This window comes from Geotrypetes seraphini, chromosome 9 (assembly GCF_902459505.1).
Source record: "Geotrypetes seraphini chromosome 9, aGeoSer1.1, whole genome shotgun sequence".
Lineage (NCBI taxonomy): Eukaryota > Metazoa > Chordata > Amphibia > Gymnophiona > Dermophiidae > Geotrypetes > Geotrypetes seraphini.
Genome location: NC_047092.1, coordinates 46,908,497 through 46,932,287, shown reverse-complemented (window position 1 = coordinate 46,932,287; position 23,791 = coordinate 46,908,497). Strand labels below are relative to the sequence as shown.

The window sequence follows — 23,791 nt, the reverse complement described above, 5'->3', positions numbered from 1 at the left end:
ATAAAAAAGTGTGTATTTTTGATGTACCACCTCATTAAGGCCCTGTTTTACTAAGCTGCAGTAGAAGTTTCTACTATGGCCCTGGGCGCTAAATGCTCCGACGCTGTTCCGACATTCATAGGAATTTTATGAGCATAGGAGCATTTAGCGCTCTGGGCTGCAGTAGAAACCTCTATCACGGCTTAGTAAAGTGGGGGTGGGGGTAAGCCATTAAACTACTTCTTAGCTTTAGGAGAGAATACAGAAATTTCAAAATCTCAGACTCTAGAAACTTGAGATTTAAAAAAGCGCGTGAAACTCCCCCAATAAAAAAATGAATTTCAGCCACATACAGTATACAGAAGGAACCAACTTTAGTAGCCTGAAGCCAGGTCCCAAAACTAATACGGCATTTCTCACTCTGAATGTATTTACCAAACATTCTGAAATATATTGATCACAAGATAAACCACTTGAAGTGGTGCATTTATTATAGCCTAACCAAACAGCTCCTCAATTTCACCAAGAAAGAATTGCATTCTTCCAGGTCCTTGAAACCAAAGAACAACATTTGAGGTGGAGCTTCCCATACAGCTTGACCCCTGGTAATGCTAAATCTTGAAATGTGAATACTCATGAGTCATATGTAGGCCTCCATGGATGAACAAACACCAGTAAGGGCTTCCTCTATGTTGGTCTTCGCCTTTCAAAGACCAAAATGTTGAAAAACTAGAGGGCTATGTGTCATAACATCACATCGTATTTCTTAACCGCGTAGCCATGAGTTTTACGCGGTTTACAAAAGATTAAAAATAAGAACAATTTAAGGATGACTGAAGAGAAATTAATTGATCAGATATTTAGAAAAAAGATAGGTTTTCAATTGAGTTCTGAAATATTTATATGAATGGGCTCCAAGCAATAATAATCAAAATTCTTTGTCATTTGAAGCTGCCTGGAATGCCAAGGTATGATCAAGAAATCTCTTACTTTTACAGCCCTGTACTGATGGAGAAATGAACAAGACATGAGATTTCCTACTATATTTATGTGATGCTATAGAAAATCTATTAGCTATGTAAGCTGGAGCAGTTCCATATATAACCTTATAAAAAAAGCAGCCTAACTTAAACAGAACGCATGCCTCCATTGGCAGCCAGTGCAACTCACAGTAAAAAGGAGATACATGATCGTACTTTTTGAGACCATAGATCATTCTAACCGCTGTGTTCTGGATCAGTATGAGTCTAGCCATATCTTTCTTGGGAATTGTTAAATATACAACATTATAGAAATCCAAAAGACTCAATAACAAAGACTGTACCGGGAGTTTAAAAGCTGAAAACTCAAAAAAGGGTCTAATGATGCACAATTTCCAAAGCATGTAATAACTCTTACGTACCACAGCATTTATTTATTTTTTCATAGTCAGATGCTAATCCAAAACAACTCCAAGTACTTTAATTGTAGGTTCAATTATATATAAGGAAGAATTTATACTAATTTAAGGCTCATGAGTTATCTTATGTGATGACACGACAAAAAAAACCTTTGTCTTATCAGGGTTAAGCTTGAGTTTAAAACCCTGCATCCACGAGTTCATCAATTTCAACACAGATTCAATTTTATGAGAAATATGGGATAGAACTGTACCACAAGGTAGTATAACAATTGTAATATCATCGGCATAACTAAACAATTCAATACCTAGGATACTCAAGCTGTGACCCAGGGAGGAAAGGTATACATTAAATAATGTGGGTGAGAGTGGGGAACCTTGAGGTACACCACTCGGGTTTTTCCAATTAGAAGCAAACTGATTGTTAAACTTAACCTGATATTGTCTGGTTTCCAAAAACCCTTTAAACCACAGAAGAACATTGCCCTGTATGCCAAAAGCATCTAAGCAAGCTAATAGTTTGGTATGATCTACCAGATCAAAGGCGCTACTAAAGTCAAACTGAAGCACCAGTGCACTGTTACCCTTGCTCAATAGGCAATTTAAATGATCTAATAATGTGGCTAGAACTGTCTCTGTAATAAAATTGGTTCTAAAACCTGATTGAGAATTGTGTAATAAGAAATGTTGCTCGAGATATTTGGTGAGCTGAATTTGAACAAGACCCTCCATGATTTAAATAAAAAAGGGAATGGATGCAATAGGTCTATAATTGGATGGTAATGAAATAGATTCTTTGATGTTTTTAATTATTGGTGTAATATTTCCTCATATGGAAATATTCCTGCTTCTAAGGAATCAGATAACCATTCAAATAGTTTCAATTTAAAGCTTGGAGGGGCAGTTGCCATTAGGTTAGGCATACAGGGGTCTAATAAACAATAAGATTTAGCATATTTGCTAAATAATTTAGAGAAATCATCCCATTACGGATAATAATCAAATGTGGACCAATGTAAATTAGCGTAAACTCCTTCTTCTATCATGTCAAACTGATAGTCGATAATTTCCATACAAGGCAAACTAGAGACCTTGAAAGTCATCAGCAGATGGCAAAGACAGCCGTGAGGATTATGTTTTTTTAGTCACATTAAATATATTATTGACTAAGTGGAATAATGTTTTTACATTGGTACTAGTGTTCACTACTTTATCTGAGTAGTATGCTTTTCGTTTCGCTTTTAATAATGATTTATAGTCATCAGGGATCTATTTACAGAATTTCTTAAACTAAAATAATAAGTCCAAGGCAAACAAAAAACACTTCCACAGAAACCAGTAGGAATGACCACACAACCGGATCAGGATGACAACAGGATCTTAATCGATGATACTGTCTGTCTAAGTTTTCTATGCTCCATGACTGCATTCCAGTATTTCTTAAAAAGGTTCTGTTGTTGGTATCCAGGCCTGGTTGTGTAGTCATTCCCCCATGTCCATAACTAAACTAAACTAATAACTTCTATTCTGCCATTTATCAGAAATTCAACACAGGTCACAAAAAATAGACTAGATATTTCTAGAATGTCACACTCATCAAAATGTCAGACAGACAGACCATTCCAAATCTTAAAAGCTTGATAAGGGAAAAAATAACAACATTCTAATGTATCTGATTCCCTAAGTTTCAGAAGTTATACATTTTTCATTTGAACATAAATTCCTAGTTCATTAAAAAATGAAAGTAAGTCAAGCATATATAGTAGCTGATAGTAGCTGATCATACATTATTTTACAAATTGGATACCATATTTTAAAAATTATCCATGAATCTATCAGTAACCAACACAGCATATCTAACAAAAGGGAAGCCCTGCCAAAATTACTTGCTCTATATAGCAAGAGAAATGCAGTATTCTGAAGAATATGAAGATTATTGTTCAATTGTTTTGAACAACCAGCAAAGAGGCAATTATACTAATCTAGATGAGATAAAAACATAAGGCTCAACAATGATTTGAAATTGAGTCACAAGAAAATAATTTCAAATTTGCTTCAATTTTCATAATTTCTGCAGTAGAAGACACTGTGGACTAAAAGCATCAACATAGGATCTATCCTCATAAATTTAGCTCTATCTTTATTTAGCTTCAACTAAGAAGAGGCATTCCAGACCTCAATATTTCAAAAACATAATTGCACTAGTCTTTAAGCCCGTTACATTAACGGGTGCTAGAACATATGTGTGTGTGTCTGTCTTTTTTTCTCTCTCTCTCCTTAGCCGCTTTCTTTCTTTCTGCCTTTCTTTTTCCTTGGCTGTCCATCACCACCCCTTGCCTGCTCCCCCTGTCCATTTTCCCTTCCTTTTACCTCCACTGTGTCCACCACCACCCCTTCACTGCTCTCCTTATGCAGCAGCAGCCCTTCTCCCTTTGTTTTACCTCCCCTCTGTCCAGCAGCACCTCTTTCCTTCTCCCCCTGTCCAACATTAGTCCTCCGTTCTTTTTTCTTCACCTCCCCTGTCCATCAGCATCTCTTTCCTTCTCCCCCTGTCCAGCAGTAGGCATCCCTTCCTTTTTTATCCTCCCTCCTCCTTCTTATCCCTATGATACTCTTACCTTGCTCTGCCCCTGATCAGAGGTTCCCGACAGCTGCCCAGTTGCACCCATTGGAAAAGTTCTCACTGCCACATCCCGCACCCCTCCTGACGTGGCTCCCGCTGTCCTTTCTGTCTGTCTCTGTCCCTGGCCCCCTTTGCCTGTCTGTCTTTCTGTGTATCTCCCTGACCCTGTGTCTTTCTTCTTTCCTTTCTGTCTCCCTTCCTCCCTCTGTCTGTCTGTCCAAAGCAGCATTCCATCCCCCTCCCCCCACACCAGTTCCCTGTGCACCTGCCCCTGTGTCTTTCTTATTTTCTTTGTGTTTCCCTTCCTCTCTCTGTCTGTCCAGCATTCTATCCCCCTCCCCCCACACCAGTTCCCTGTGCCTTTCTTATTTTCTTTGTGTTTCCCTTCCTCTCTCTGCCTATCCAAAGCAGCATTCCATCCCCCTCCATTTCCCTCCCCCCACACCAGTTCCCTGAGCACCTGCCCCTGTGTATTTCTTATTTTCTTTGTGTTTCCCTTCCTCTCTGTCTGTCTGTCCGTCCAAAGCAGCATCCCCTTCCCCTCCATTTCCCTCCCCCCCCCAACAGTTCCCTGTGCAGCAGCATTAGCGTTTCCTCTACCCCCCCCCCTGTCCCTTCCCCTTCCCGCGGGCCGGACTACAAAGGTGGTGATTCCAGCAGCGCTTTTATCAGTCTCCACACGCTGCTTCGGGCCCTTCTGCCCTGATTTACTCTGGCACGTCCCTGATGACATCATCAGAGACGCGGCAGATCAAATCAGGGCAGAAGGGCCCGAAGCAGCGTGTGGAGACTGATGTACACGCTGCTGGAATCGCCATTCGGGCCCGCGTGAAGAGAAGGGGGTGGGCGGCAAAGGCGAAACGGAGATCGGCGGCGGCGGCGACAGGAGAAACGGAGAACGTCGTCTGGCTGCAGTCCGGCTTGTGGAGGCGATCGGGTGGTGACGTATTCGCGCGCATGCGCACTCCTTCGGCCACAGACCTACAGCGCACGGAACACGCAAATAGAACTGCGCATGCGCGAGTTAGCCTTTTATTATATAGGATAATTTTACTAGTAGTTAATAGTATTGGAACAGATAACATATCATTTGCATAACAACTGTATAAAAACAAAACACCCAATTTTTGTAAACTCTCAACAAAAGACCTCATAAGAACACTGAAAAAGAAGGTGGGGAACCTCGAAAGAATACTACTAGGGCCTTCTGGGTAATGCAGTCTCAAAAGGATGTACAGCAGTGTTCTTCAACAGCCGGTCCGCAGACTGGTGTCGGTCTGCAGAAATTTTCTACCAGCCCTCAAGGCTGGCACCTCCATCGGGCCCAAGAGATTGTTCTGTAGCCGCCAGTCCTCGGTACGATCAATGTGGCGTCTTCGGGCCAGCTCCCTGAGTACTGCAGTGCAAAAAGCCGTGGGAAGCGGCTCCTACCCATGGCCTGCGCCTGACCTGGAAGCCTTCTCTATGACGTTGCAACGTCAGAGGGAAGGCTTCCAGATGAGGCGCAGGACACGCACAAGGAGCCGTTTCCCACAGCTTTGTGCAATGCAGCACTCAGGGAGCCAGTCTGAAGATCCTGCGTTGATCACATCATGGACCGGCCTGAAGCTAACACCAGGGGGCATGCCAGAAGGCAAGGGACATGGAGGGAGAGATACAACAACTTTAGGGGAAATGCTTTTTTTTTTTTATTTAGTGATTTTACATTTGCTGTCTGTTCAGGAAGAAATGCATTTGTTTGGTTTTCTCTGGGGGTTGTACTGCTTGCAGAGTCTTGCATCTTAGGATTTGTTTGTGAATATTAGTACTTTTAGTTTTTGGTCCTGCATTTGCGTGGGGTTATCTGTTTTCTGGTAGGAATGAATGTTGAAAAGCATACAGTGTGCTTTGTGTATTTTAATTTTGTGGTTAACCATTATGTGTTGTTAATACAATTATATTGTATGTGTGTATATATGAAAAACGGATGGAAAAAATGGTGTTACAATTAGTACTATTATGGGGGCAGGGTATAAGAATATAAGCAGTGCCTCTGCTGGGTCAGACCTGAGGTCCATCGTGCCCAGCAGTCCACTCACGCGGCGGCCCAACAGGTCCAGGACCTGTGCAGTAATCCTCTATCTATACCCCTCAATCCCCTTTTCCAGCAGGAAATTGTCCAATCCTTTCTTGAACCCCAGTACTGTACTCTGCCCTATTACGCCCTCTGGAAGCACATTCCAGGTGTCCACCACACGTTGGGTAAAGAAGAACTTCCTAGCATTCGTTTTGAATCTGTCCCCTTTCAACTTTTCCGAATGCCCTCTTGTTCTTTTATTATTCGAAAGTTTGAAGAATCTGTCCCTCTCCACTTTCTCTATGCCCTTCATGATCTTGTAAGTCTCTATCATATCCCCTCTAAGTCTCCTCTTCTCCAGGGAAAAGAGTCCCAGTTTTCCCAATCTCTCAGCGTATGAGGCAGAGATTGGGCAGAGATGGGCACGACTTAGCCCAGTGTGCCAGTTCACAAAATAATTATTTTATTTCCGCTGGTCCATAGGTGTCAAAAGGTTGAAGAACATTGATGTACTAATACACTGCACTTGGCACACCAGAGCAACTGAGACAGGGGCAAAAGGGAGGCACAGTGATAACAAAATGGCTACTGGGTATACAGTATGTTGACTTGCAAAGTCTACACCGAGAATAGGGATGAGAGTGATTTGGGTGTGGCAAGGGAAAGAAATAGCTGTCTACAAAGACAGAGGAGAACTAATAGGGACTGGAAGCGGCAGGATCTTGCTACAAAAGAAACCAGGGCAAACAGAGGATCAGAAGGCAGTCCAGAAGGACAGTGCAAGGTTTAAGCTACCAACTGAGCTGATTACAAAGCCTTTAAAAGGCTTGAACCGATAACTTCAGGCAGGATCAGAGAAAGCAGTCCTTACAGTGCAAGCCCTTATTTAGTCACCTAACCCCCAGCAGTAGTACCATCAGATTGCTTAATGCCCCTCCCCGGAGCATCCAAGGATGCACCAGGAAGGGGATGGCCTGTCATTTTGTTAGAGGCGGGCATGCCAGCCAGAGCAGGGTAGGTATCCCTCTGACCAAACTTCCTGAATAAGGTAGGGAGGGGTGAGGAGGTTGTCGGAGGAAGGGAGGAGAATAGTCAGAGGATTGTGCAAGCATGCCGGGAGAAAGTGGGCATCACTCCCACTGACAGGGGTGGATGTCCGGAGATTGTGTAAGCGTGGCAGGAGAGGGTGAGCATCTTTCCTGCTGCAATCTTCATTTATTTTATTTTTTTAAATATGCGGGTGTATTCTACACATGTGTTGATCGCTACCACCAATGACTCATCTTAAGTAAATTTAGCAAGCCTACGTGAACATCTGCAAACCTCAATTGCAAGCAGGGTCTTTTGAGAATGACTCGTCTTTTTGAAATCGTTACAATAGTGACCTTGGTAGCAGCCTGTCGGATTTTACCATGAAGTTTTGATAACCTTCCCCTCAGTTCTGCTTTCCCTAGGTTGGTAAAAATCAAGCTTTCAGTAGAAGGAACCTCTTTGGTGGCACTTTATATGTGGACACTGTGGATCTAGCTTATAATAGGATGCCTATGTGAAAAGTCCAAATAAGCATTATTTTATAAAGGCAACCTTTGTGCCTTTATAAAATAGATTCCCAGATCCAGCTGCAGGAGCACACAAATATCCATTTTCCAAAGCTGATGAAAATGTGTGCATACTCTATGGGGCTCATAATCGAAAGAGAAAAAGGTCCAAAAACCGGCCTAAGTCGGCACTTGGACGAACATTGTCAAAATACGTCCAACAGCTGATAATGAAAACAGGTTTTGGACGTATTTCTAAACGACCTAGGCCTTCAAAGTGCCGCTGAACGACCAAAACTAAACGGGGCATTTCAGGAGGAGTGTCGAGGGAGGGACGTGGGCCGGCATAGACTTAGTCGTACAGCATGTATAACCGAAAGTTATACAGCCCAGCATAGACGAAATTTGGACGTTGTGACTTAGACCAATTAAAACATGGTCTAAGTCACAAAAAACCACCTAAAGTCACCAGATAAGCACTCCAAACACATAATACAGACCCCCACACACTACCCCAGTGATCACCCCCCTCATAAAAATCGTAATCACACCTTTAAAATTCAGCCTCCAGACCATCATCACCTGGCAGGCTGGCATAGGGAAGCCTAGTCGTCCAGCACAGAGGCAGCTTAAACCGTCTTGGGGATGGGTTAGGGACTCATGGAGAGGAGGACCCATGCCCATAAGCCCCTTTAATCACTGCATTGATACTTAAACATGTGCACTCCCTTATACACCCCCAAAACCCTTTTGTACTGCCATATAAGTGGCTCCTGCAGCCATAAGGGCTATTGGGGTGGTAGATGTGAGTCTAGGGGATTCTGGAGGTGGTTTGGGGTGCTCACCATGACCTATATGAGAGCTGTAGTGAGATGATGACATGGCACCCTTTTTGTGAAGTTCACAGCAGTGCCCTGTAAGGTACCCCACTATTTAGGTGCCATGTCTGGGTGTTCAGTCCATCACTTTGCAGACCCCTCCCACATCCAACAGGGCTTGTTCTAGGTGTTTTTAACTTGGATGAAAAGTTGGACGAAAATGTGGTATAAAGATGGATGATTTAGCAACTTAGATGATCAGATCGGCAGGACGAATAGTTAGACTATTTTCGAAACAAAAAAAAATTTTGGACCTATTTTTCAAAAATGTGTCCTAGACTGTTTTTTACTTTGGACGACTTGCAACTTAGACGAAAACGGACTTGGACGTTCCTTTCGATTATGCCCCTCCATGGTTATACTTTATGTATTTTACAAAATACAAGTGTAATTTGCAACTTTTTAACTATGCCATCCAAACTATGCTCTTGAAAATTCCTTCACATAGGTCACATAAAAGTGCACACTTTGAATGTGTAGTTTTTACATGTATAAGCAGTTTACAATTTATAAAAGTCTTTTTCCAAATGTAAAACAGACTTTACATGCAGAAAAGGTTTTATACAATTACCTCTGCATAGTTAGTGTAAATGTTTTTCCACATGCACTTCTTCCTATGTTTATATGGCTATTCACCCAATTTATATGTAAGTAAAACAAAAAGGACTAAAATTGTCAAACATTACAGTTACATAAATAATCATTATTTTGATAGAGAATGAAAGAGGAGATAAATGTGAGTTGCTGTTGTAGTTGTTGCTTTGTGTGATCCATTTTCCAGATGAAAAAAATTCATCCAAGTAGCAAGAACCCTATCTGCCATCACAACCCATTATGGTCCTATGGGCATAAAAGCAAACAGTGCATACTAACACCTATTAGCATTAGTAAAAAAAAAAATCTTATAGCAGCCTAAGTGAGGGTTGGGCTTAATGTAAACCCTCCCTCTTTGATTTTCAATCCTCACTCTCTTCACTTTCTGTAGTCAGGTTACCTTACAAGTCAAAGTGAGAATGTTTCTAAAAAGAGGGAAAAGTTAGCATAAAATATAAAATTTACCCTAAATAAAAGATACTGGTTTTAAAAGTTTTTGTTAGTTTATTTTTACAAATCTAACAAAATATATATATCTATATAACTTTAGAATAAGATTCCATATAAAATCTTTCTCCAAGAATTTAGTTCTTTGAAATAATTTTTTCCTCACAGGGTTCAGGTGTTCTTTTTTCTGCAGAGCCGTTGGGTAAAAAGCGCTTCTTCTTCCTCTCTGGAGATTCAGCTTCCTACTCCCTAACTAAAAAAAAACAAAACCAAAGGAAGCAAAACCCTATGACACCCTGAAAATTATATTTGTTTCTTTACTTTTGACTAGCTACTCAGAAAAAAATTGATAATTAAAATTTCCCTACACTTTTCCCCGCCCACAATCAATCTTAATCTATAGGATTACCTCCAAGGTTATAAATCAAATGGTTATCTAAACCAAAATATTTTAATGACATAATCTACTCCAATTCACAACTGGTTTTTATAAATAACCAGAACTCATCAATAAATGTTTCCTCAGCACTACTTCTTACAACTCAAAAAGATACTTTCTATCCTGTTTTCTTAATGTTAACCAGGACAAAATTAATTTAACTGTTACTACATTCCATTTAAAAACAAGAGCTCTGCACCTCAACACAAAAGTGACAGAGAATCACTGTATGAAATAACCAAACACAGCCCTTGCCACAAAGATAGGCCAGACTTGAACTTAGTTTATATTAGCCAAAAATCCACTATAAAATTTTTTTTTAAAAAATATTTTTCTATTCTCAGGCAACCAAGACCAACCTGTCTAACAGACTGATAACCACCCAACTGCTCTCCCTGGCAATTTTAGAATCCTCCCCAGCACTACTGACTTCTACATGAGGTCATCAGACCTGTTGCAGACATCAGCAGTCTAGAATTCCAACAATCAGTCATGCAAACACAGCATTGTCTTTGCTGGACAAACAACAAAAAAACTTTTAACTTTAAAATATTAGAGGGGAAAAAAACCCCTCTGTCAGGTCTCTCCTGCCCTGGGTCAACTATAATATATTTATTTTGCAACCCATGGTTACATTAACATACATAGCCACTCAGAGGATTGAAGGTTATTAAGGGGGGGGGGGGTGACAGTAACTACCTATCACAGGCCCTGAATGCAATGATCGAGTTTGTTTGCTTGTTTTTAAATTTTCAGATTGATATCTAATAAGTTAAGACTGTTATTTCACTTGTAATACGGTAATGGAATTGTGACATGATAATTCACAGCTGAAGATAAGCATAGGTTCTGCTCTTTATATTTTGACTTACAAATTTGTACGAGGGCGAATCAAGAATTAAAGGCAATTATTATAACCAATGTTATTTCTGATGGTAAACTGCTTGATTTTTCACAATTGCAACACAAATTTGGTCTTATTTGGAAAAATTTGAAGGTTCAAAACAGCTTGCCGGTCTTGTTTTCAGGTGGACTTCCTGGGTCACCAGGCCGCTCAGTGGTATAAATTAATATCTGGATTTTTTAATAAGAAACCAAAAACTGGTCTACGTGACATTTGGAGGATTGAGATGACGCATCAAATTACTGCATCTCAATGGCCACGAATTTGGTCTTGGAGGATGAGATGTACAATATCTGCATCTATGAGACAAACATGGTTTTTCTTATTATATAGAGCTTTTTGGACCCCAGTTCGTTTACATAGAGTAGATAGCTCCAAGTCTAATAGATGCTGGCATTTGTAATCTGGAAGTTGGGACGTTGGATCATTTACTATACTATTGTCCTTTGATACTAAAATTCTGGAGATCTATTTGGGATCAAGTTAATAATTTATCAGAAAATCCAGTGGCACTATCATATGATACCATTTTATTTGGAACATCTATGAGGGTAAAAAGTCAAATTTCAGCAAACAATAAACTTTTGTTTATAATGATGGGGGTTGCCATGCAGTTTAAAGAATTGGAAAAATTGGGATAGATTAAATTATTCATTCTGGTAGGAATCCCTATGTTATGTCTTTAAAATGGAAAAGTTTATGGCCATTCAGAGGGGATATTATAAAAAATGTATGGAAGTTTGGGAACCATTAACTAAATATTGTAAGGATTGATTTATTTATATAAATGAGGAAAACATACACATCCTGGGGAGGGGGGAAGGGGGTATGTTTTGGCACAGTTTAAGAGGTATAGATAGGTTGTTTACAGGTAATTTTATGAGCTGTTGGTTAATTGGAAAATGGGTGGGGGAAAAGTCATTATTTCTATTAAATTTATTGTGCTATAAATGTTTATATTTTATGTAAATGCATCATCTCTTGTGCACAATTGAAGTTTTAAAAATGAATAAAGAATTTTAAAAAAGGCAGTTATTAAATTACATGATAACCGAACAGAGCTAGCGAAATGCAACTTATGTACTCATACATTGCCTGTTGTATAGTTCATCCATGCACAGTGCAGCCCTCAGCTTTTAGTCATGTGACAGCCATGAGGTCAGAAACATGGATACTCCTTCAATGGTGCAGTCTTGCAATGAAAAACATGCAGTAGTACGCTTTCTTTGGACAGAGGAACTGAAACCTGTGGAAGCTTATCTTTCCTCCACCACAACCACCACTGAATAAGCAAGAGTGCATTGGTACCCTGTTACATGTGGATCTCGTGGAGACAGCTGAGCCATCCATTGCTTTTTTTCTTTTCATCTGTGGTAGCATAAAGTTGATCTAAAATCTTTTTCTTTTTTCAGAAAATCTATGATTAGATAAATGAACATTAAATTTTTTTAAGTTTTCTTAAACTTGGAGGAGCATGTGTGTTTATGAATTCTAAAAGGTGATTTGTTTTAAGTTAAAATACAATTTCAACAGCATTTCTTTATCCTGTAAAAATACAAGAGAGATTAACAATGTCGCCTGACCCACTGTTTCAATTTCAGAAGATTGCAATATAGCTGATACATCTAATTGCTCAGTTCCACCTTCTAAAACTTTTTCTTTTTGAACATTCTTTAAGTAATAAATTCTCTGCGTCGGGGGAAGATTTGATTCTGAAACTTTTAAGACTGTCATCACAAAGTTCTTAAAGAGTTCCTGAGGAGACATAAATTTAGCTATTGGAAAATTAAGAATCCTTAAATTCAAATTTTTCTGTTGGTTTTCCAAGTTTTCTATCTTCCTCAGAAACAACATTCTATCAGGCATTTGTTTGGTCACCAAACTTTTATTCTCAATTGTTAGTTTCTCTAGTTTAGAAAGTTCAACCTTCTGCTGCTGAACTGAAGTCTCCAAAAGGGTTATCCTGGAAGAAGAGTTTAAGGTAATAGATATAAAATTTGTACAGACGGAGTGCAGGTTTTCAATCGCTGACCATATGGAATTAAGAGTCACTGCCTGTGGTTTCTCCAGCGTCTTGAGGGGGGAGAAAACTGCCAGATTTCCTTGGGCTAGATCCCCAGAGAGCAGGCTCCGGGCTCCCTCACCCTCCCCACCGCTGGTCCCCTCAGGTTCCATGCTCCCAAGGTGCAATGACTCCTGTCCTAGAGTCAGCATCGCTGAAGTCACTTCCGGGTCAATCTCAGGTGCAGTACGCGCCATGCTCGATGTGTTCGGCTTGCCCTCCAGCAGCGTCTGCTCTCCCAATGTTTTGCCGGGTTTTGGGGGCATGTGTGGTCCTCGCGGGCTCCGCAAAGGTTCGCCATCCAAGCTGTGCTCTGCCCCAATCACAGCAGCGGATACGCCCAATGAGTAGGGTTGGACTGTAAATGCTGTTATTATAGTCTGTCGCAGAGTTGATGAGCCAAAGGTGGGTGGAGGAAAACCTCTCTGTTTTCCCCTTCTTTTAGGCATCAAAAAACTGAGTTGAAATAAATTTTAAAGACAAAGTTACCGTATGAACTGGAGCTCTCAACTCTGCCTCTGCTCAAGACGCCATCTTGCCTCCCACCCCGTCGGCTATGGTGCTCTTATTAATCTTAGGCCCAAAACATGAGATCTCCGCAATCTGAACTTTCAGGGAACCAACCGCTAGGCTTTTTTCCAGTCCTTCCCGCAGGAAGGCAAGCACCACAGAAATCAGTACATAAGAACATAAGAACATAAGCAATGCCTCTGCTGGATCAGACCTGAGGTCCATCATGCCCAGCAGTCCGCTCACGCGGCGGCCCAACAGGTCCAGGACCTGTGCAGTAATCCTCTATTTATACCCCTCTATCCCCTTTTCCAGCAGGAAATTGTCCAATCCTTTCTTAAACCCCAGTATTGTACTCTGCCCTATTACTCCCTCTGGAAGCGCATTCCAGGTGTCCACCACTCGTTGGGTAAAGAAGAACTTCCTAGCATTCGTTTTAAATCTGTCCCCTTTCAACTTTTCCAAGTGTCCTCTTGTTCTTTTATTTTTCGAAAGTTTGAAGAATCTGTCCTTCTCTACTCTCTCTATGCCCTTCATGATTTTATAAGTCTCTATCATATCCCCTCTAAGTCTCCTCTTCTCCAGGGAAAAGAGACCCAGTTTCTCCAATCTCTCAGCGTATGAGAGGTTTTCCATCCCTTTTATCAAGCATGTCGCTCTCCTCTGAACCCTCTCGAGTAACGCCATATCCTTCCTAAGGTACGGAGACCAATATTGGACGCAGTATTCCAGATGCGGGCGCACCATCGCCCGATACAATGGCAGGATAACTTCTTTTGTCCTTGTTGTAATACCCTTCTTGATTATGCCTAGCATTCTATTTGCTTTCTTAGCGGCTGTTGCGCACTGTGCCGTCGGCTTCATTGTCATGTCCACCATTACCCCCAAGTCCCTTTCTTGGTTGCTCTCATTCAATAATATCCCTCCCATCGTATAGTTGTACCTCGGGTTTCTGTTTCCAACATGCAATACTTTACATTTCTCAACGTTGAACTTCATCTGCCATCTCGCCGCCCATTCCCCCAATTTGTTCAAGTCCCTTTGCAATTCTTCGCATTCCTCACTCCTCTGAGCATACCAAGATTGGAAACACTTCCAGGCTTTCACATGCATGGCTAGAGTCACTTTCTTTCTATATCGTAGAAGGGTAGACAATTTTTCCAAATAGCCTTTGCGTGCTAGCACCGTGCGCTCAAGAATCACGCTGTAAGACCAAAGCATTCTAGATCCTGCAGGGCAACTGAGACCTGCGTGAGCAGTCACAGATGACATGGAAGTCTGAGATCTTGGTCCCTATGCAGACAGACCAGATTTGCATACCACAGTCGCCTTACCAATCTGGTGATACTATAATCACCAGCCCTTGATGCGTCATGATCCTGAACAGAAGTCTGCCTATCATGGACCATGGAGGGAGGCCAAAGGCGCACCAGGGCAACCAGGCTTTTGCTTCCTGGCTCGTATCTTCAACTGAAGAACCAAGCCACCTTTTCATTGGCCATCGATGCCATCAGATTGAAAATCAGGTGCCCCCACTGACTCACAATGCAGGTGAAGGCTTCCTGAGATAGTAACCACTCCCTGAAATCTAGAGTCTTCTGGCTGAAAATGCACTTGCACACTGTCCATTCCTGCCACATGAACCACCGAGAGTGCCAAGAGATGGGTCTCTGCCCATTAAATAGCATCTGGGCTTCCAAGCATAGAATACCACTCTTGGTGCCCCCCAGTGATTGAAATAGGCTATTGTTGTTGTGCTCACACCACTTTCCTCTGCAGCTTGCTCCCGAACGCCTGAAGTGCCAGGCTGATGGCTCAAAGTTCTAAGTGGTTGATCATCCATTTCCTCTGAGAAGGGGACCAGCATCCCTGCACCGGTCACCCTTCTCAATGTGCATCACAGTCATATAGGTAGGCATCCATTATCAGGATAACCATGCGGAGATGCCAAGGGGAAATCCTCTGGTTAGAGACTGAGGCTCCAACCACTAGGCTAACTGTGATGTGCTTCCGCTGTCCAAGGCAGCTGTTGCTGAAGCGCATCCCTCTACAGGCACCAGGAGGAGATGAGTGCATTCTGGAGTGGAAGCAAGTACACCCTTGTCCAGGGGACCATATCCATGGGTCACAACCATTGATTCCAGCACCTGCAAATAATGCCAGGCCATCAGAGCTGTTTCACTCTGAAATGCCCTTATCTGACATAGAAGCTTCTCTCTGTGGGCTTCTGGGAGGAACACCTTGTTCTCCCTTGTGTCAAACAGGACTCCAAGATACTCCAAGATCTGCAATGGCTCCAAGTGGCTTTTCCAAAAGTTGACTACCCAGCCCAGATTCTGCAGCAGCTGAATCATTTTTTGAACAGCCAGCCTGCCCTTGGATTCAGACTGGGCTGTTATCAGCCAAATTTTCATATATGGATGAACTTGTATACCTGCTCTGCACAGGTATGCTGCTACTATAACCATCACCTTGGTGAAGGTTCGTGGCACCATGGCCAGCCTGAAGGGTATGTCCGCGAACTAGAAGTTTTGTCCATCATATGAAAACACAAGAATTTCCTGTGCTCTGTAAAAATGGGATGTGTAGATAGGCCTCCGTCAAATCCAGCGAAGCGAGAAAATTCCCAGGCACCACTGAAGCAATTACCAACCGCACCATCTCCATCCAGAAACTTCAGGGCAAGTAAGTTCACTTATCATCATAGGTCAGAAAAAAAACTCCATCTAGCGTGATACAAATGTCATGTGCCTTACTCCAACAATAACACTGCAGAGAGACAGCAGCGTGGCAGAAACTAAATACTGTTTAACCTTTACATGTTGGATGCAATGCAATGTAGTGTTATTGTTTGAAGATGTTGGACTGTTCTTGTGCTGCTAATATTTGATTGATATACTTTGGACACTCTATAGCACCATTTTTGTTTTTTTTGTTATTGCACTACATATGCTATGTTTTTGCAGTTTTGCTGCTTCTGCTTTTTCTGTGGGATGTGGCAGCTGTGAGATCCCTGATCGATAGCTGTTTTGCCTTCCATGACTTTCGTGATTTCTGATTAAGCCACAGGATTTCTGTATTTTGTGTGCTTTTCACCTATTGTTAAAATAAGGCACATGATATTTGTATCATGCTAGATGGACTTTTTTTCTGATCTATGATAAGTGAACTTACTTGCTTTTGCCGTTATGTTAAGTTCCACAACATTATGTGAAGTCTTTTTTCTCCACCTAAGTGTTTTTGAGGTTAGGCCTGTTCCACTATAGAAGAGGATAGTGCAAGAGTGTATATAATAATAATAATAACTTTATTTTTGTATACCACAGTACCAGAATAGTTCAGAGCGGTATATATCGGTATTATCTATCCTACCAGATATATAACAGTATCTTGAGGACCACATTTACTGCCTTGAGGTCTGGAAATGGCCTCTAATCTACTGAGCCTCTTTTGGGCACTATGAAGTATACTGAGTATCTGCCAGAGATGGAGTCTTCCTCTGGTATGGGCTCTATGGTTTTCAGACCTAGCAACCTTTGCACTATTGCTCGGACTTTGACTACTTTTCCCAGCTTCCCAGTCAAAAAGTCCAGAAAAAAGATCTGGGAGGAGAACGAAAGAACTCAAGCTTGTACCCTTCCTGTATAAATGTCCAGCACCCTGCAGTCTGTAGTGATCTCCACCCACGCTCCCCAATAGGCCAGTAACCTCCCTCTGATGTGTGGATGCTCAGCTGACAGCTTGGCATCATAACTGTTTCTTAGGAGCTGTTGTAGAGCGGGATCCTGAAGATTGGGTGATTCTGGCCACTCTGAATCTTTATCTGGACCTTTAAATATCTCTGGTCCTCCTGAGAACTGGCAATATCATCTGGAGGTCCAAAATTTACCACGACCTGACCCCCTAAGTGTTTGCAGTCTGCTGTCCAGTGAAGACTTTGGCTTGCAATCCTGCACACTAGTCATAAGATCATGCAAACCTTTCCCAAAGTATACTTTCAATGATAATTTACTCAAGGTGGCCTTAGAAGAGGAATCCCCCACCCACTGTCTGATCCTTAGCATCCTGCAGGGGTAAATGAAATAGTCAAAATAAATCAAATGGAATCATCACCAGTTTAAATTTGCACTGGTGGCAAAAATGCTCAATTCCTTAACCTTGTCAACACTAGACTTTATTTTCAAACAAATATAGCTGAATAGGGGAAAACGCCTCAGAAGCTGCAGGTCAAATGTTGCTTTGGAGCTATGAAGGAGAGCTTAAATTGCTCTTTAACTCCCCTCCTGCATTCTATCATTGGTGAAACAACCCCTGTATTATGCTATATATGATAATACAAAAAACAGGCAGCACTTATCTTTGCCTTAACATGGCTGCTGCTTTCTCACTGAATCAATAAAAGCCGACGATGGCCAACGTTTCATGATCTAACAATCATTTATTCAGGGCTCTTAAGTGTTAGCAACTAATACAAAATACTGCAATAAAACTTATCCATAAAGTAGGCAGATACGACCATATCACCCCTCTCTTAAAAGAAGCACACTGGCTCCCTATTACTCACCGCATCACCTTTAAAATTATCTTACTATCCTTTAAAATAAAACTTCCTCATCTGCCCTCATTCCTTGACAAACTTCTCATTCCCTACTGCTCCTCACGCACTCTGAGATCAACTGATCAAAAACTTATTTTTATCCCCTCTATCAAAGACTTCTACAATACACGTAAAGTAAATTTCGCAGTAACTGCCCCTACCCTCTGGAATTCCCTGCCACAGCAACTCCGCGACGAATCACGACTCGATAAATTTAAGACAGATTTAAAAACTTTTTTATTTCGTGATGCTTTCGCTAACACTTAGAGCCATCATTCCTTTTTTTTTTTTTTTTTATTCTATTTATCAATAATAACCGCTTTCTTTAAAGCGTCCCTCTCCATTATGTTTTATCCTAACCCCACTATCTCCATTTTTCTTCTCAAATATGTAACTTCACCCTCCCTTCCCTTCTATCCTCACTGTCTAGTTCGTCTTGTAATGTTATTTGTATATACACAATACCTCTTTTTTTTAGTTTCTTTTAGTTTCTCTTTCTTTTAAATATATTGTTAACCGGCCAGATATTAACTTGATGGTTGGTATATCAAAATTAATAAAACTTGAAACTTGAAACACTTAAGAGCCCTGAAGAAATGATTGTTAGATCATGAAACGTTGGCCATCGTCAGCTTTTATTCATTCAGTTAGGAAGCAGCAGCCATGTTAAGGCAAAGATAAGTGCTGCCTGTTTTTTGTATTATCATATATAGCATAATACAGGGGTTGTTTTGCCAATGCATGGCACTGTTGCTGGAGAATTGCACTCTTTGGGGGAAGCAACCCCAGCCACCAGCATGGCCACAATCCCCAAGGGTTCCATGTGGCCCTTATCAATCATATAAGCTTCAAACATCATATTGATGAATTCAGGGGAAAACCGCTGTCCAGAACATCCAGTTGGTCCCCTGTGGATGCTCGCAAGCACCTTTATGGGGTTTTGTGGCAGCAGCATGGCTGTACTTCACCAGGAAACATACCTGCACTGCTCCCTGGCTCGAACTTGAACTTTTTTTTCCTGGACTTCACACCATCTGGGCACTAACATTCCCAAGGAACTAGAGGAGGCTAAGCCAGTAGCTCTCAGCCCCCCTCATGCATGGTATGATCCTCAGATAGACAGCCAGTGCAAATCTGGCATGAATCCAAGATATCCTGACCAGAGGAATCCATCACACCTGTTTTTGAGCAAAATTAAAGTGTTTTGACATAATCCAAGATGGCAACCACAGTAGCGATTTTAGTACCAAAATTGGCCTGGGGGAGCTAAACTGGGGTCCAAAAATTAGCAGTTTGAGGATTTTAGAAGTGGGGGGATCCTGACTCTAATCCCAGAACCCCCCCCCCAAAAAAAAAAAAAAACAATTTTGTTTTCCAGGCTGTCAGTCTGTTCCTCACTGTGCAATGCTGTGTGCTGGGAGCTGCAAGTGCTGAAGATGCAAACAGCTTACAGGGAGAGTGTCTTCCTCAACAAGCCTGGAATCTGGATTGCTTGTCTCTTCGGACTACCTCTCGGGCCCAATGAACTGACCAGACCTCAATCCCCACTGGAACTCATGCGCACAGACGGGAAGGGAGAAAAGGAGTCGGCACTGATCCTGGAAAAACCACCATGGAGCTACTCAGCCTGCACTCAAGCCCACTGTGGACAAACCTGGAGTGAGCCTTGCTCCCAAGGGATCAGTCCCTGAGCCCACGAACTGTTAGTGCAGACTGTCCAAGTGGATGCATTGCAGAGCAGTCTGTCCCTTGAAAACAGACCCTGGATCTTAGAGTCTGCCTGCGCTCTCCCACAGCCAGAGATGCCACAAGACTGGGATCCTCTGCAGCACTGAAAAGCCTCACAAATGGTAGCAAAAACCAAATTTAATTGAAAAATAAACATAATTAGAAAAGACAAGCTCCTACCATCTCAAACCGAGGACAGCCCAAAGTGATGGGAGGCAGAGCAAAAGAATACTAATGAGGCTCTCTATAAGAATTCTCGTGAAAGGGGGGTTGACTACCCGAAGGTTCAGGAATAAGTATTTTGCGCTCCTAAAACTACTCATGCAAGCCTGTTCCAGGTGCCCATTACCCTCGGTGAAAAAAAAAAAAAAATACATTCATTTTCAGGGTCCCTCCCATCAACTTTATAGAACCGCTTGCTCTTGAAATGTAAGAAAGATACCTCTTCTGGTGTGCCACTCAAGCCTGTTTGATATTTTGAATGTTTACATAATATCCGCCCTTTCCCTTTTTTCATCTAGATGTTATGTTAATTCCCTCAGTTTCTCTGTGATGGTATAAAAAGGTTAGGTCACAAACACACTTCAGTTAATTGCCTTTACTTCAATAATATATTTTTCTAGATGTGGTTAAAACAAAGAGCACAGTTTAAGATGATAACTTTGCCCCCCTATTTCAGAATCTGATTAAGACTAGTACTACAGCTTAGTTCAGGCATGGGCAAACTTGGACCTCAAGGGCCACAACCCAGTCAGGTTTTCCTCAATGAATACACATGAGACCTATCTGCATGCACTGACTCCACTGTATGCAAATAGATCTCATGCATATTCATTGAAGAAATCCTGAAAACTTGACTGGGTTGTGACCTTTGAAAGATGAGGATGCCCACCCCAGCTTAGTTGAAAAAAAAAAAAAAAAAAAGGGAGGGGGTGGGGAGGAGGATTGTACAAGTTCCTGGAATAAACGTCTACTGACATTCATCAGCCAGACAGACTTGTTAGTCTCCATCTCTTACTTCAGGAGATGAGCAACATGGAATGGATCTGCTAGTACTTTTCAAATGACCCATCATGGTATTATTTTATGTTCTTTCTTTATTAGTTCTAAAAGCATTTATATATAAACATTTAAAGATAGCATTCTCATATATTTTGTCAGATTCTTTCTAACTAGTTTTATTTTGGTTGGTTTAATGCATTATATATCTACAATTTTTATTTCAGAAACTATATCCTAATTTGATGAATGCTTTTCCAAATTAAATGAAGGGAGAAATTTCTGAGCCTAGGAATCATACAAAAATATTCATACCTGATCGAAAGCACTCAATAATTTGCTGAATCCCAGATTTAGATGTCTGCAGCTGCTGTTGTAATAAGGGAGGATCTCCAGGTTCTGGCATACGCGCTATGAGAGCCAAGAAAGCACAGTTACTTACCATAACAGGTGTTATCCAGGGACAGCAGGCAGCTATTCTCACATGTGGGTGATGTCATCTGACGGAGCCCCGATGTGGACACCTCACAAGCAGACTTGCTTGAAGAAACTAGAAATTTTGAGTCACCCGCACCGCGCATGTGTGAGTGCCTTCCCGCCCAGCACAGGGTGCATCTCCTCAGTTCAGATAGCCAGCAGAGAAGCCAACCAGGGGAGGTGGGTGGGTTGTGAGAATAGCTGCCTGCTGTCCCTGGATAACACCTGTTACGGTAAGTAACTGTGCTTTATCCCAGGACAAGCAGGCAGCCTATTCTCACATGTGGGTGACCTCCAAGCTAACCAGAATGGGATGGTGGGAGTGTTGGCAACTTAGGAGAATAAATTTTTTAACACTGTTTGGCCAAACTGTCCATCCTGTCTGGAGAAAGTATCCAGACAATAGTGAGAAGTGAAGGTATTAACCGAGGACCAAGTAGCAGCCTAGCAAATTTCAATAGGTGTAGATCTGAGGAAAGCTACTGAAGCTGCCATTGCCCTGACTTTATGGGCTGTGACTTACTGTGAAGGGGTAATCCAGCCTGGGCATAGCAGAATGAAATACAAGCCGCCATCCAATTGGAGATGGTACGCTTAGAAATAGGATGTCCCAACTTATTTGGATCAAAGGAGACAAAAAGTTGAGGAGCAGATCTGTGTGGTTTGGTGCGTTCCAAGTAGAAGGCCAAAGCACGTTTACAATCCAGAGTATAAAGAGCTGATTCTCCAGGGTGAGAATGAGGCTTAGGAAAAAAACACTGGAAGTACGATGAATTGGTTGAGATGAAATTCTGAGACCACTTTAGGTAGGAATTTTGGATGAGTATGAAGAACCACCTTATCATGATGGAACACAGTGAATGGTGGGTCAGTAACTAAAGCTTGCAGCTCACTGACTCATCGAGCAGAAGTGAGGGCAATGAGAAATACCACTTTCCAAGTAAGATACTTCAGATGAGCCTTATCAATTGGTTCAAATGGAGGCTTCATGAGTTGAGAAAGGACAACACTGAGGTCATAAACCACAGGAGGCAGTTTGAGAGGAGGTTTGACATTAAAAAGTCCTTTCATGAATCTGGAAACCACCGGATGAGCAGAGAGGGGTTTCCCTTCAATAGGCTGATGGAAGGCAGCAATTGCACTGAGATGGACTCGGATAGAAGTAGACTTGAGGCCAGAATTGGATAAGTGCAAAAGATAGTCCAAAACAGAAGATAAGGAGGAATGCTGAGGCTCCTTATTATGAGGAAAACACCATGTAGAGAATCTAGTCCATTTTTGGTGATAGCATTGTCTAGTGGTAAGTTTTCTAGAAGCTTCTAAAACGTCTCTTACAGATTGAGAAAACTGAAGAGGGGTTATGTTGAGAGGTACCAGGCTGTCAGGTGTAGAGACTGCAGGTTGGGATGAAGAAGAGATCCCTGACTCTGTGTAAGCAGAGAAGGAAAAACTGGTAGAAGATATGGCTCCCTGCTGCTGAGTTGAAGTAGAAGGGAGTACCAGGGTTGTCTCGGCCACCGAGGAGCGATCAGAATCATAGTGGCATGATCATTTTTCAATTTGACCAGAGGGAATGGAGGAAATGCGTAGAGGAAAAGATTTGTCCATTCCAGAAGAAAAGCATCTGCCTCGAGGCGGTGAGGAGAGTATATCCTGGAGCAGAACTGAGGCAGTTTGTAGTTGTGGGGAGCTGCAAAGAGGTCTATCTGAGGCATTCCCCACTGTGAAAAAATGTGATGAGTCCATTCGTGAGGTTGCAGGAGACGAATCAAGTTGTCCACCAAGCAATTCTGTGCCCCTTGAATGTAGACAGCTTTGAGGAAGATGTTGTGGCGGATTGCCCAGTCCCAAACCTCCAGAGCTTCTTGACAAAGGGAGGCAGACCCTGTCCCTCCCTGTTTGTTGACATAATATATGGCGACTTGGTTGTCCGTGCGAATAAGGACTACTGTGTCATGAAGGAGATGTTGAAAAGCATGGAGAGCTTTGAGGATCGCTCTGAGTTCCAACCGATTGATATGACACTGACGATCCGTACTGGTCCAGAGGCCTTGAGTACGGAGACCATCGATATGAGTGCTCCAAGTGTAAGTCGAAGAGTCTGTCGTGAGGGCCTTCTGATGAGGGGGCGTTTGAAAAAGCAAGCCTCTGGAAAGATTGGAAGAGAGCATCCACCAACGTAGAGACTTCTTGAAGGAAGGAGTGACTGAAATGTGTCGGGAAGGAGGGTCGCAAACTTGCGTCCATTGAGATGCCAGGGTCCACTGAGGTGAAGTCTGGCAAAAGGAGTCACGTGTACTGTGGAGGCCATGAGACCCAGAAGAACCATCATGTGTCTCGCAGAGATGGAAGAGCGGGAAGACACTGTGTGACAAAGTTGTAGAAGAGCTTACAGACGTTGTTGAGGAAGAAATGCTCTGAGTTGGACAGTGTCCAGAACAGCTCCAATGAATTGTAGATTCTGTGAGGGTTGAAGTTGAGATTTGAGAAAGTTGATTTCAAATCCCAAACTTTGTAGGAACCAGATAGTCTGATGGGTAGCTACAATAACCCCTTGAGAT

General features: G+C 42.1%; 1 protein-coding gene across 4 annotated transcripts in view; it reads right to left on the bottom strand.

Annotated features, from left to right (window-relative positions):
- The window catches only part of ZNF800 (zinc finger protein 800), a 64,692-nt gene that overhangs the window by 20,365 nt on the left and 20,536 nt on the right, over positions 1–23,791 (bottom strand). For all 4 annotated transcript variants that reach the window (XM_033958709.1, XM_033958710.1, XM_033958711.1 and 1 more), the window contains one exon: positions 21,069–21,164. In XM_033958709.1, the coding sequence (XP_033814600.1) occupies positions 21,069–21,164 (96 nt within the window). The remainder of the gene's footprint in view (positions 1–21,068; positions 21,165–23,791) is intronic.